Raw genomic sequence first — 12,921 nt, 5'->3', positions numbered from 1 at the left:
AAAGGGTGTTACACAAAGGGTGTATTTATGTGGTTAAATGCTAATTGCCATTCTTGCAGACTGGGTGCTGAAATAACTTCCGTTGAGTGTTTTAAAATGCAGATCCCATTGCATTTCACAATGCTAATGATATTTAATGTATAAAACTCCAGCAAGCAGGAAGGCTGATATTAATGCAGTAAACAAAGGCTTGGCACCATCATTGCTTATTTTTCTCCCAGATCTCTCCCAGATGGGCAATGGCACTTATTGAGCTTCACCATTCTTGCTAGTGTTATAGCTGTGACTCTCCATACAGAGAGGAAGTATGCTACTGCCCTTGTGCTCCCGCCTCAGTGCTCGGCATTGTGGGATAGCAGGCGCAGGCGAAGGGGCCCGGGGGGACATCAGGGCTTGCCGCCCACTCCTAGTGCAGTCCTCACTCGCTCTGCTGTACCAGGGCTTCAGTTTGTCATGAGCAAACTAATTGGATAAACAGGACCCGAAGACCACAGTGTGCACTGGGGCGATGGGGGGTGGGGGGGGACGTGGTGCAGATTTACGATTGTGAATGCACACTGGAGTGTAGCACGTCTGAGCCAGGCGTAGGACACTCTTGCTTCAGATTTAACATGAAAACACAATTTGGCACCGGCAATAAGGCACAAGCTTTTTTTTTTTTGAGCGAAGAGGGGTGTTCTGCAGTTATAGCTCTTGGTAGATTTACACACAGAGCCCACCGAAGCATGAACGGTATGGCGTTAACTACACTTTCCATCACAAATCCTGGCAATTCATTATTGGGAGGAATCTCCCCCACCCCTCTTTCCCCTATAAGAACGACCACTCAGCTCTGAATCTGATTCCTTGTGGCGATTATTAGTTTTCATTTGCAGACAGTCTTATTCAGCAGTGTGTGTTGTTGGTGGACAATCTATGACCCCAGTGCATTGTGGGTAACACAGACTTTGCACAAGCAAGCAGGCTGCCCAGAGACAAGAGCCACTGAGTTCTAAAATTCTGAAGCTGTCTGGGGCGTTCTACAGCAGCGCAGAGCCGAGTGACACACAAACATCAGATCCCGTCCCGTCAAAGCCTGGCCAGGACACTGTGTACTGCACGCCCTGCTCCCACCCCTAGAATCCAGTCCAGTCAGTCCTGTTTGGAGAGGAAGTAACTACTTTCCCCTCAAGGTGTTTGTCAGAAAGATAAATGACTGGGAAACATACGGCTAATTGCCTGTTCTTCTAATAGCAGTGAGAGAAATCAGATTTTGGTAGTTTGCTGTTAGGGTGGAAAGCCAGATGGTTAATGTGTCCATGGATGGGACTCATACAGTGCCACTCTCATTACCTTCATGATGGTTTAAAGCTGAAATCTAAGCACAGACCTGGCACCTTCCTGCCACACAGGCATGGCGTTAAAAATTTCATTGCTATGAAACAAAGTGACTCTATACGAGTACAAAATGAGATTGCAGCACATTAAATAAATACATTGTAATAAATGACTGTAATGTAAATATAATATATCCTAGTTGACTGTTTATGAATCATTTATCTTACAGTTATCTTAGTTGACAATTTAGGAATCAGCTCTTAAAGAAGACTTTTAAAAGGTGGATTTTTCTGTTATACCTTTTCCCATTATGGTAAATTTCACATATAATTTGTGTACATATAATTCTAAAGACTAAGAACTTGACCAAAAAATGTCTGACAGCATGATCTCAGTGTGAGTTGATGGCATCAGTCTAGGTGACCGTTCTTCAGGTTGACCGAAAACACAGTGACACTATTGGGGGGGGGGGGGCTCACCTTCTTGGGGCACTGCATGTCACGTGCTAGGCTGAGCAGCAGCTCGTGGGAGATGGGGTCCACCAGATTCAAGAAGGCGGCATTCTTGTACAGGATGTCATTCAGGGAGGTGCCCTCCAGACCCAGATCCTGCAACAGAGACAGAGAGGCAAACCGATTAGCCTGGTGCAGCAATGTAGCATAGCGGCAATTAAGCAGCAGGAATCGTAACTGAAAGGTTGCAGGTTCGATTCCCCCACAAGGGCACTGCTGCTGTACCCTTGGGCAAGGCAATTAACCCAAAATTGCCTCAGTAAATATCCAGCTGTATAAATGGATAACATTGTAAAAAAAACCTGTAATTGATGCAAGTTGCTCTGGATAAGAGCATCTGCTAAATGCTAATAATATAATGTAACTTAGCAAAACAGTGATCTTAAAATAGAACCTGTTCAAAAATCCAGAGAAAGAAACCTCAACAATAACAGCAAACGTAAATACTTAGTTACCTAGGGTAAGTATAACTAAAATTATTCTAAAAAAACACTTGCTGTGCAAACCTTTATCTTTAAAGACGACAGCCACCATTTAGAGAGTAATTATCTCAATGGAGTCAGTGTGGTATGGCTATATGGGAACCAGAATGTTAAGTGTTCAAATCACAGGTGTGATTCTGCTCTTGTACCCTTGAGAAAGGTGCCCAAGCTGAATCGCTTTGGTAAGAATATCCAACTTCCAGATGTAAGATACCTAAGATACCTTATCCCCTGGATAAACATCTCCCTAATGTACATAAAAAGTGAGGAGAAAAAATTTTTGCTCAAGACTGAGAAGAGTTTGCTATTCTTGTGGGCTGTTTTTAAAAGGCCTTCAGAAAACTGAAGCTATACTTCATTCAGTTACTCCTGGGTTATACAGGGCTTTGCCTTGGTGGGTTCTGTACTACACAAACCTTCTACTTATCAGTAGTGATCCATCTGGAAAGCCTCATGCAATTAATAACAAGAAATAATATTAACGGCTGAATTTCAGAGCTGGTTTCATGTACAGTGATTTCTTGTTTCACTCTGAAAATGCCCTTCCAAATCAGTTACACGACAATGTCACTCATTTCTTGATGTATCCAAACTGATATGCTCCTTGAGGGGGTATTATGATGCCTTATGAAGTAGGTCAGTCCCTTCCATCGAAGCCAAACTTCGAGAATCGGAGAGGAGATGGGTAAAAATACCCGATCCTTTCTCTGTTATTAATATTCATTCGCGGGGCTGAGGCTTTTATCCAAAGTGACTTGCATATTCTGAAATCCATTTGTGCTCTTGGTCCTACCAGAGCGGTTTGCATTAAAGCACCTTGCTCAAGGCTACAGGAGCAGCGTCTCACGCAGGGTTTCCGCCCACGATCCCCTCGCTCGGGCGTCCAGGGCCCAGCTCCGCTGCGGCGCGTGCTGGGGGGGGGGGGGGGGGGGGGGGGGGTTTAGGGGTTGGGGGGGGTTCATCTGTCAGGTTTGCTGGAGAGGAACGCTGCGTGCTTGCTGAGAACTACCCTGAGTCTGACACTGTCAGTTCAGCGACAGGTTTAAGCAAACATGAACCCAGATGATATCAGCCCCTGGATGTGTTTTTTTTGTGATGTACTGTGTATGTGTGTGTGTGTGTGTGTATCATGCGTGCATATGAGTGTGTGTATGCATGTGTATATGTATTTGTGTTTGTGTGTACATGTGCACATGTATGCAGGTGTATGTGTGCGTGTATGCGTATGCATACCTGCGTGTATGCCTGTGTATAATGGTAAATGTGCGTGGACATATGCATGTCTATGCATGTTTGTATATGTTTGTGTGTGTGTGTGTGTGTGTGCACGCACGCGCATATGTGCATGCATATGTGTGTGCGCGAGCGCTCTTACTCCTGTAGCTAGTTGGCTCCTCGCAGTGACAGTGTGAATAAATGTCACTGGCAGTGGCAGCGTTTTCAGGTGCTCAGGCAGCTGAAACACGCATGTCAGAGCGGCTCAGGACCCTGCGCGCCAGGAACGCGCCACAAGGCTGACATCCAAAGGGTGCCCTGCCCCGCCGAGCGGGCTGGCAGTTTACCCCGACACAACAGGTCCTCCCGCAGACAGAAACCTCCCTTCCCCCGTCCTCAGATAGGATGTTCGGGAGTGGTGAGGGGTGCAGAAATTACAAAACACCACTGGCAGGGTGGGAGCAGACGAGCTAAACATTCGCCTCAGAGAAAAAGTGCCCATCAGCAACTCTCTCCTACTGAATTGTCAGGAGGCTTGCAGCCTGATTTATTGTAGGTGCAGCCTGGGCTTTTTTCTCTCTCTCTCTCAGACATATTCTCTCTCTCTCTTTCTCTCTCTCTCAGACATACTCTCTCTCTCTCTCTCTCTCTCTTTCTCTCTCTCTCAGACATACTCTCTCTCTCTCTCTCTCTCTTTCTCTCTCTCTCAGACATACTCTCTCTCTCTCTCTCTCTCTCTTTCTCTCTCTCTCAGACATACTCTCTCTCTCCCTCCCTCTCTCTCTCTGACATACTCTCCCTCTCTCAGACATTCTCTCTCTCTCTCTCTCTCTCTCTCTCTGACATACTCTCTCTCTCTCTCTCTCTCTCTTTCTCTCTCTCTCAGACATACTCTCTCTCTCCCTCCCTCTCTCTCTCTGACATACTCTCCCTCTCTGACATTCTCTCTCTCTCCCTCTCAGACATATTCTCTCTCTCTCTCTTTCTCTCTCTCTCAGACATACTCTCTCTCTCCCTCTTTCTCTCTCTCTCAGACATTCTCTCTCTCTCTCTCTCTCTCTGACATACACTCTCTCTCTCTCTCTTTCTCTCCCTCTGTCCTCTGCCTGTTTAATCTTCTATTGGAAGAAAAGAAAAGGCTTACATGTTCAAAGTAGCCGCAGTTGCAAGTCTGACGCTGTAAGCTGTTCTTAATTGTTTCCATAAACAGCAGCATTCTTCACATATAGGTATAAAAAAAAAAAAAAAACTTAACAAAATTAAATTTGTCTCTGGATGCTGGAAACATACATTTTGGTACGCTTCGCATGCCGCAGTAGAGTCGCTCTGATATCTCCTCGCTGGAGAAGTGGTGGAATGGATGGGAACTGCAACCTGCAGAAACTCAGGGTGGAGCTGTCCGAGTGAAATGCCTGTTTAAAAAGCGAAAAGGGTATAATATTCTCTGGGGACCACTTATGGAATCTTGGAGGGCCGATGTTTCTCCAACACTCCGCATTCCGGATATGGAGATCAAAAGGGGAGGGGGGGGATTCTTTAATAATTCACTGTCCACAATTTTGTGAGTCTTAGTTCAGTAAAGCTCTACTGCTCCGGCCACCGCAATTCATATGCAGGAGCTTAATAAGTCTGTTTAAACCTATTTCTAACTGTGCTCTTTTTTTTTGGAGAAGGGTGTCTCAATAACTGTGGGGAGGAGGGGGGATTGTTTCAGGTTTGCTTGTGTTGACTCCCATCACATTAAATTCACATCCTGTCAGAGAAACCTAAATTGAACACAGACCGCATCACGATTGGACTGCCTTTACGCCCCCACAGCTTTATAATGAAGCACAAAAATAATGTCAGTCAGATATGCCACTGATTCATAAGCTGTGTTCTTTGGGGGGAAAAAAAAAGATAAGATGGTGTCAGGCGTTACGAGCTGTAGATGAGAATGGTGTCTCTAACAAGCTGATTAATCCAAACTGAAGGCACAGATGCACAGTTGGATTTTTAGGCTTTGGAAAAAAAGATAAATAAATAGGCACTTTTTTCCAGTACAGTAGAGCTCATCATTTTGTGCTTTGGCGTGAATGTGTGTGTGTGTGTGTGTGTATGTGTATGTGAGGGGGGGAGCGGGAGGGGTTTAAACACGATTCGGCATTGAGTGGCAGGCCTTAAACCAAAGCTGTTCCGCCAGGCTCTCATTAAAACCAGTCTGTGGTGTTGCAGGGGGAGACAGGCTCGAAAAACCTTGTAATGAGAGCGCGAGATCATTAGACGGGAGGCCAGCAAGAGCCAGACGGGTCTGATTATAATGGACATCTTGAGCAGGAAGGCAAGGGTCACACATTGCCACCTCCCTTTTAAAGAAGATGACTGTTATAAAAATGTACAAAAAAAAAAACAGAATAAAGCCTAAATAGTCAAGCAGCTCCTCTTTCACAGATCACAATCCTTTGACAGGCGTAAAAATAATTCGCCAATTCGCCTTCTTCCTTGTCAGGTACTTCTCATTTCCTGTGACCTGTGCCAGGACATCTAATTAAACCGGCTGAGCACTGTTTTTTTTTTTTCCTTCCCTTTTTCGTATGATTTAGAAAATAAACTGCAAGATCCTGCAATCTTAGCAATTTTTCTTGCTGGATCTGAAGCGCAAACACTTTTGAGGGGCTGAGGACTTGGTGAAGATCCGGACTCAACCCGGTTACAACTCTCAAGGTTTTTCAGCCAACTTTTTCAAAGTTTGTCAACCATAACATGAACAGCAACCCTAGGACCCATAATCATGTGAGGCGGCCTCCACAATGGCCTTCTTCAGTTCCCAGCACACTGGTAATCCTCCGCTCGCTGATAGCATGAATGTGAAACTAACCTAATAAAGCTGGGAAGAGTTCATATAAAGGACCCAAGCACTGGCAGCCTTTTATGTGTTTCACGAGCTGTAAAAGCCCCCTGGGTAATTCCATCCCGCTGATTAAGGAGGCGCTGTGCTCTCCTCCGGAAAGTCTTGAGTGTAATTAAGTCAAAGCCGCACCATTGGTCGAAAGAGAGAGGGGAGCTATGCGGTGAGGTAGCAAGCAGGATTTGCAGGGCCGCTGTCGTCAGAGGCGAAGCATCCAATGACGACTGACCGCGAACCACCACGGTGGCGCTCTCGTCTCTGCAGGCAGGTTTGTGATGTCGGCGAGCGCTCTTGCAGTCGTGAGCTGTCATTGGCGGAATCCACATTGAGAGAGGCTTTTCAAGTGGACAGACCCACTGCTGCACGCCAACTCTGATAGACCTCTGTTACTTCACTCGGAACTGTAAGAGCATTCATACATCAGCGGCTATTCATGTATTATCATCTATAAAAATAGATGGCCCTCTGCTTCATATGAAAGACTCACTAAGGTATTTTTAGAACACTAGTGTTCTTTTTATTACATCTGTGAAGGAGTTATAGAACTCATTTTATCCTGTAGGTGCCGATTTGGTCATGTTATGTGTAATTTCAGTAATTGAGGGTAACTATGGGTCACTATGTAGGCTTTTGTTCAGATCTAAAGATTTTCTGCAATTGCACCACAACCGTGGCATTTTATCTCTGAGGTTTTGGTAGGCTCCTGGGGGGATGTAATGTGGTTTAATGTCTTCATATGAGTACTGGAGCTGTCTGTCACACTGTGCCAACCTGTTGAAACTCAATTCATACTAAAGCCGTGAAACCTGGCAGAAACAGATAGATACAGGATCTGTCTTCTTCCAGTAAAGATCAACTATGCAGTAAAATGTGCCCTCAAGACAATTATACAGTTCCCCCCCCAAATCATCCTTTTCAGAGCAACAACGATATCAGTCCAGTCCATCACAACACTGTGGGTTCCATCCCCAGCTGAGTGGTATCAGTGGTATCAGTGACTTTAAAAACACTACCTCCCAGCTTGGCATTTGGGATTACTGGTGTCTTCTTCACAGGAAGGGGGATCCTGGCGCATTAAGCTGCTGCATCTTCAAGAAATGGAGATAAGCTCTAAACCTGTGAGGTATCTAGACTAAGCTGCCGAGAATACACCTCTCATTGTTACAAGGCTACCAGAGAAAACGTGAATAGTATGGATTTTGTTGTTATGTGGATTAGATAATCTCCTGTAAACGGGATGGCTTTGTGATAGTCAGAACTGGCTCAACGCTTACAAGTTTTCGAAAAAAGGATGGCGCAGACTTCCTGTGGACACCAATGTGACAGCATTTCATTACCGTTGAGTTCCACATACAAATTATATTTGACCGCACGTGTTAGTGTAGCGGAGCTGAAGTGATTAGCTCGTGTGAGTCCTGCGTAAAGCCTTAGGTAGCGGGTAGCAGGTAGCCGAGTGGTTGCAGCGGCTACGTCACTCCCTCTGAGACCTGGTTAAGTAGCGTTGTCGCCGACAGGCTAACGGCAATTTGCCTTTAGCTCAACTGGCAACGACGCTGGCTTTAAGGGGTTGGCAGCGAGCAGTAAGAACCTCGGTTCGAAACTCGCTCGCTCGCCGACCCACGTAACATCATATTAAAAAAAAAAAAAACACAACGCAAGAGACCACCCGTTACATTAGCACATCCAAACATACATCTGAATCTGAGTGCTGTCTCAGATTAGTGAATCAAACTGCTGTATCATTAAGGAGAAAACTGTGCATGGCCTGAAGGCAGACAAATCAGAGGAGGTCTGGTGCCAGTCATGTGACACCTACATTTGTGTTGGTAAGTACATTTGTAAGAGGCTAGTAACACCCTGCAGCTACAATAATGTACACATGCAAACAATGCATTCAATCAATGGGGATGTGGTACAGAATATTTTAATGAGGAAGCAACAGACGCATAAGGGCTGTCCTGATCTTACTGCCCTGACATTGCTGGTTTTCTTTCCTGAGGTGAGGAACCTTGTTCTTCTCATGTGATGGAAACTGAAATAACTGTATACGTTAAATGTAGGACATTTTGTGGAATTTTATGAAGGAAGAGAGCGGGGTTCAATTCTGAAATATTCATAGATTTATTTTTAATCATTATTTCCTTGCCTTGGAAAAAAAAAAACAATCAAACCCTACCATCTGGGATCTAATGCGATAATGAGAAAATGAATTTTTCAGATGAAGACAATGGAGGAGGGGTTTTGAGAGCCTGGTAAGAGCTGTTGGCCTGTGGCGGAGGTCTGAGTGAGAGGCCTGTCAGTCACACAAATGTTTAATGGGTCACAGATACCCATTTCACCTGTAGCCTCGCAGCGCTCAATAGGCACTTCACAGAGAGCTGCACCAGGCAAAATTTGTCTACTGCTCGCAGCGGTGTCAGACCCATACTACATGTCTACAGTACTTTATGTGTGTGTGTGTCAGTGTGCGTGTGAATATGTGTGTCAGTGTGTGTGTGTGTGTTTGTGTGTGTGTGTGTGTGCACGCACCCCTACGATATTTTCTGTGCACACCACCGACATGAAATATGGGATGGGGTGCGGCGATGGCCATGATTATTGGAATGAACGAAGGCAATCGCTTGTGCTTCTGACCGCGTCTGCTGCATCAATACTGCCCCCCCTCCCACCTCCCCTTCTCTCCCTCCCCCTCCCACTCCTGCCCAAACTGCTATTACACCAAGGCTCCATTACAGAGCGTCAGCCACTGACATTAGGAACCGGGAGAGTGGATGCGCCCTAATGGCTACATTAGACAGGGCCGAAGCAAGGAGTGACAGGCCGTCTGGCCTCAGAGTGCTGGGTGAGGAAACTCACTCCCTCTCTGATCGGGGAGAGTCGGGGAGCAGCAGGGTGGAAAACTGGGGGGGGGGGACTCCAGATCGGGGAGTCGTGTCAGAACCTGTGGGTCGGACACCACTACCGCCTCATTTCAGAGCCGTGCATGAATTGGCTTGAGCACAAACTGTTTTCCTGGGTAAAGAAAAAAAATTCCTCTTTACGTAACAGTTTAGTATTACCTAACTGACTTGATGAGGAGATTCACAGTGTCTCTCTGTCCTCTAACATGTTTTTTTTGTGTTTCCTGATTTTCTAATGTGTTTCAAGGAACTGTCTAAGAGACGGCCAACAGAACTGATATAATCAATCATAAAGGCAAAAATGCAGACGGTTCCAGATTAATACATTACTGATATCGATTTTTTCCCTACCTCACCGCCAATCTGTGTGCAGAAACAGGAAAAAGGATACAACGAATAGCAATGGGCACTTTAGCACTTGGAAACCAGGGGTGCCACTGAGACAGTGATGAGCTGTGTGCCTAAAAAACCACCAGTGCCTTCTCTTTAGTGCCGTTTCACTTTGCTTCTTTCCTCTAGGCTTGTTATCTCCTCAGGGAAAGTGCATCTGGACGCAATTTGTACCCATTTGCTACTGTGCTTGTGCCCACACCTGGGTATTGAAAAGGAACGTGTTACCGCTGGCAAAATGCGCGTTGCTCTCTTTGCCACCTGGCTAATAAAGGTAATGGCCAGCTCTAACATTCTCCCACTGGGGAAAAAAAAAAAAACACTATTCCATCCTCCCACGTAACTTCATCTCCTGGGGAGTTTTTGGCAGGCAGGGGGTGCTTGCAGGATGCAGGGGCGTGTTCGTTTCTCTTGCCCCCCCCCCCCATCCCTACACAGGAACTCTATACAGCCCTTTGAGGAAGGTAGAACAGATGGGTTCTCTGTATCCTACAGCACTGCATAGAGCAGAGAAGGCAAACACCCACTCACGCTCGACCGTGCTGGCTGCGAAAAGCGCACCAACTGGGAACTGCATTAGTGTTAAAAGAAGAAAAGAAATGGGGGGGGGGGGGGGGGAGACGACTACTGCCCAACACCAGCCTACCACAGTCCCTCCTCTACTTTGGGGTGCACAGCATATTTTATTTCTACGACAAATTTTGATCGATGCATTTCGTTTCCACGGTGAAGGTGGATCATTTGTTCAACTGTCAAAAAGGGCAGAGGCTAAGTTTATACGTTGTTTCCCCTGCTCTGACTTGGCTGTAAACCTCACACATGGCTTACTAGCACGGCAATCTTCAATTTGTCAGTTTGTGTTTCATAGCCTTTTTTTGAATCTATAGCTGACCCAAGAATTGTTCCAGAAAATAGAGGTTTTGTGTTCTCTGCAAAATAGCAAGCAGGTTCCAATTGTACTTTACACATTTTGATAAAATGGCGACAGTGGATCAGGAGGTAGAGCAGGAGGTAGAGCAGTCGACTGGGGATCGGAAGGTCCCTGGTTTGAATCTGGCTCATCCTGGCAGAGTGTCGAAGTGTCCTTGAGCAAGACACTGAACCCCCAACAGCTCCCAGTGGCCAGTTGGTAAGCCTGTATAGCAGCCTCTGCCACTGGTAGGTAGATGTGAGGCATATAACTGTAAAGTGCTTTGAGTACTCAAATGAGTAGAAAAGCGCTATATAAATGCAGTCCATTTAAAATGGAACCCAGAGGACAATGAGCTGTCATTTTAAGCATTATAGCAAATCTACATGGTCTAATGAACATCTGAATTAACTACTTAGCTTAGCTCTGCTATAAAGCCATAAATTTGCTTTAATAGATTTAGTAATGCAACCACATGGTAACTAACTTTCAGGTGACGTGCTTGACTGAAGAGGTTAGGATGCATGGTATAATATGCTGGAATAGCTGCTGAAACAAAAATATGGGATTGGTTTGAACGATGCAGTGGGAGGACGCTGTTGGGACTACTTCCATGACCTACAGTACTGTTATTGTTTTTGCCGATGACCATGATACTGCTGGCACATATAATCATAATATTAACAACAATAACTTAATTCCAGGTATGCACCTTGGAACGCACAATGATTCCATTTAGTAGTAAACACTGAATCGAGCTTTGCGCGTGAATGTGACTTTGTCCCCCGACGAGAAACAAATGTTCAAGAAATTTCTCACCCTCCGTGCACGCTCTCGATTGATCTGGGGAAATCTTTAGAATTCACAATGAAACTGTACGATTCAGGAACTGCTTTTAACGGCGATGACTCCACCACCAACAACAACAACCTGTGGCCGTTGGACCACTCATTCAATGAGTATCAACTCGCAAGAGTCTGACCTTAAAAAATGGACAAAGTAATCCCTTCATCCAAATTCGGCTGCGGAACGCAGTTTTCACTACATATTGCATGTATGGTGTCAGTCCATTTGCAACAGGCACAAAGACATTTAGAGGAGATAATTGGACAATTTGCGGTACAATGCTGCAGCTAATTTATTTTGAAACAGGCTAGTCCTTGTTGACTTTTCAAAAAAAATGTTATTGGCTACATGGTAACGTTTGAGCATTAATCGAAAACACCGTGCAGCGCCCGTTTCAGAACGCTGCGCTCCGTTTGCCCTCACCTTTCTCAGTAATTTGAGCACGTCGACCGCCTGGTCCACCTTGTGCTCGCGGAGAAGCTTCTGTATCTCGCGGATCCACGCCACCCTCCGCACGTACGGGCTGTGATTCGTTTTCCGCAGCATGCCCGGTAGCTTGTCTGACTTCAGCATCAAGGATGTAAACAAAAACTCCCCGCTACCTCGACTCCCATTCCTCTCGGTTTCTCCGGAGCTGTCACGCGGCTGGCGTCTCCTCTTTGAAAATTTCGTGTCGCTGTCCAGACTGCTCTGTCTGCTTAGTCTAGAGCCCATTTTTTTGTTGTTGTTGTAATATTACAGTTGCACAGCAATTTGTTAATTCAGTATTGTGTATCCAGTATAAAATGCAACCATATTAATAACGTGCGCCTCTGCAACACACCAACCATGCAAACTTGAGTAAATCACTCGTATTGTGTCGTTCTGTTGTGCACGAGTTATTTCATCCCGCTAGTATAATTCACTGTAACGAAAACAAAGAGATGCGTAAAATGTCTTGCAAAAACAATGTCGTTGCTAATGCATTTGGGACGTGATTCCCTCTGCCCGCTATGTATCTGATCCTGTCTCTTCAGTAAGGTTATACGACCTATGAAGTGCGCACCGCTTCCTCGCTTGCTATTCTGTAGCTGTCCCCTTAAAACACTGTTTGTGTCTGCTGCTACACCGCACCACACTCGTCTAGTACAGTCTCTGTCCAATCAGAGCCCGTTGTGCCTACATGTGTTCTTTATAAAGGGATGACCCACGCTAGGTTTAAACTTCAGAAATCGTATGCGTACTTTTTGGGCAGCTGTGACAAGTAGATTGATGCTGTTGTTTATGTCGCTGGTCCATGGGCAACAGCTAATTCACTTGTATATTTATTCGTGCGACTCTGCGATGGTGCTCTGTCTGCATTTCAGTGTTCCACAGAGGACAGCGGTATAGAAACCCGCGTGATGTCACGACGTCTGACTTTACCTAAAGCATTAAACATCTGTCTAAAACATTAAATATTGTAGAATTAAGAGAGGGGCAT

General features: G+C 45.5%; 1 protein-coding gene across 1 annotated transcript in view; it reads right to left on the bottom strand.

The window, feature by feature from the left end:
- Window positions 1-12,540, bottom strand: part of lrrc75ba (leucine rich repeat containing 75Ba) — a 39,995-nt gene extending 27,455 nt beyond the window's left edge. The window contains exons 1-2 of the mRNA XM_036525991.1: window positions 11,883-12,540; window positions 1,797-1,925 (exon numbers count right to left, since the gene is read on the bottom strand). Coding sequence (XP_036381884.1) covers window positions 1,797-1,925; window positions 11,883-12,173 — 420 coding nt within the window. The 5' untranslated portion in view covers window positions 12,174-12,540. The remainder of the gene's footprint in view (window positions 1-1,796; window positions 1,926-11,882) is intronic.
- Window positions 12,541-12,921: the final 381 nt, after the last annotated feature.

This window comes from Megalops cyprinoides, chromosome 4 (assembly GCF_013368585.1).
Source record: "Megalops cyprinoides isolate fMegCyp1 chromosome 4, fMegCyp1.pri, whole genome shotgun sequence".
Classification (NCBI taxonomy): Eukaryota; Metazoa; Chordata; class Actinopteri; order Elopiformes; family Megalopidae; genus Megalops; species Megalops cyprinoides.
The sequence above is the reverse complement of the archived record's forward strand: the minus strand, read 5'-3'. Positions and strand labels throughout refer to the sequence as shown.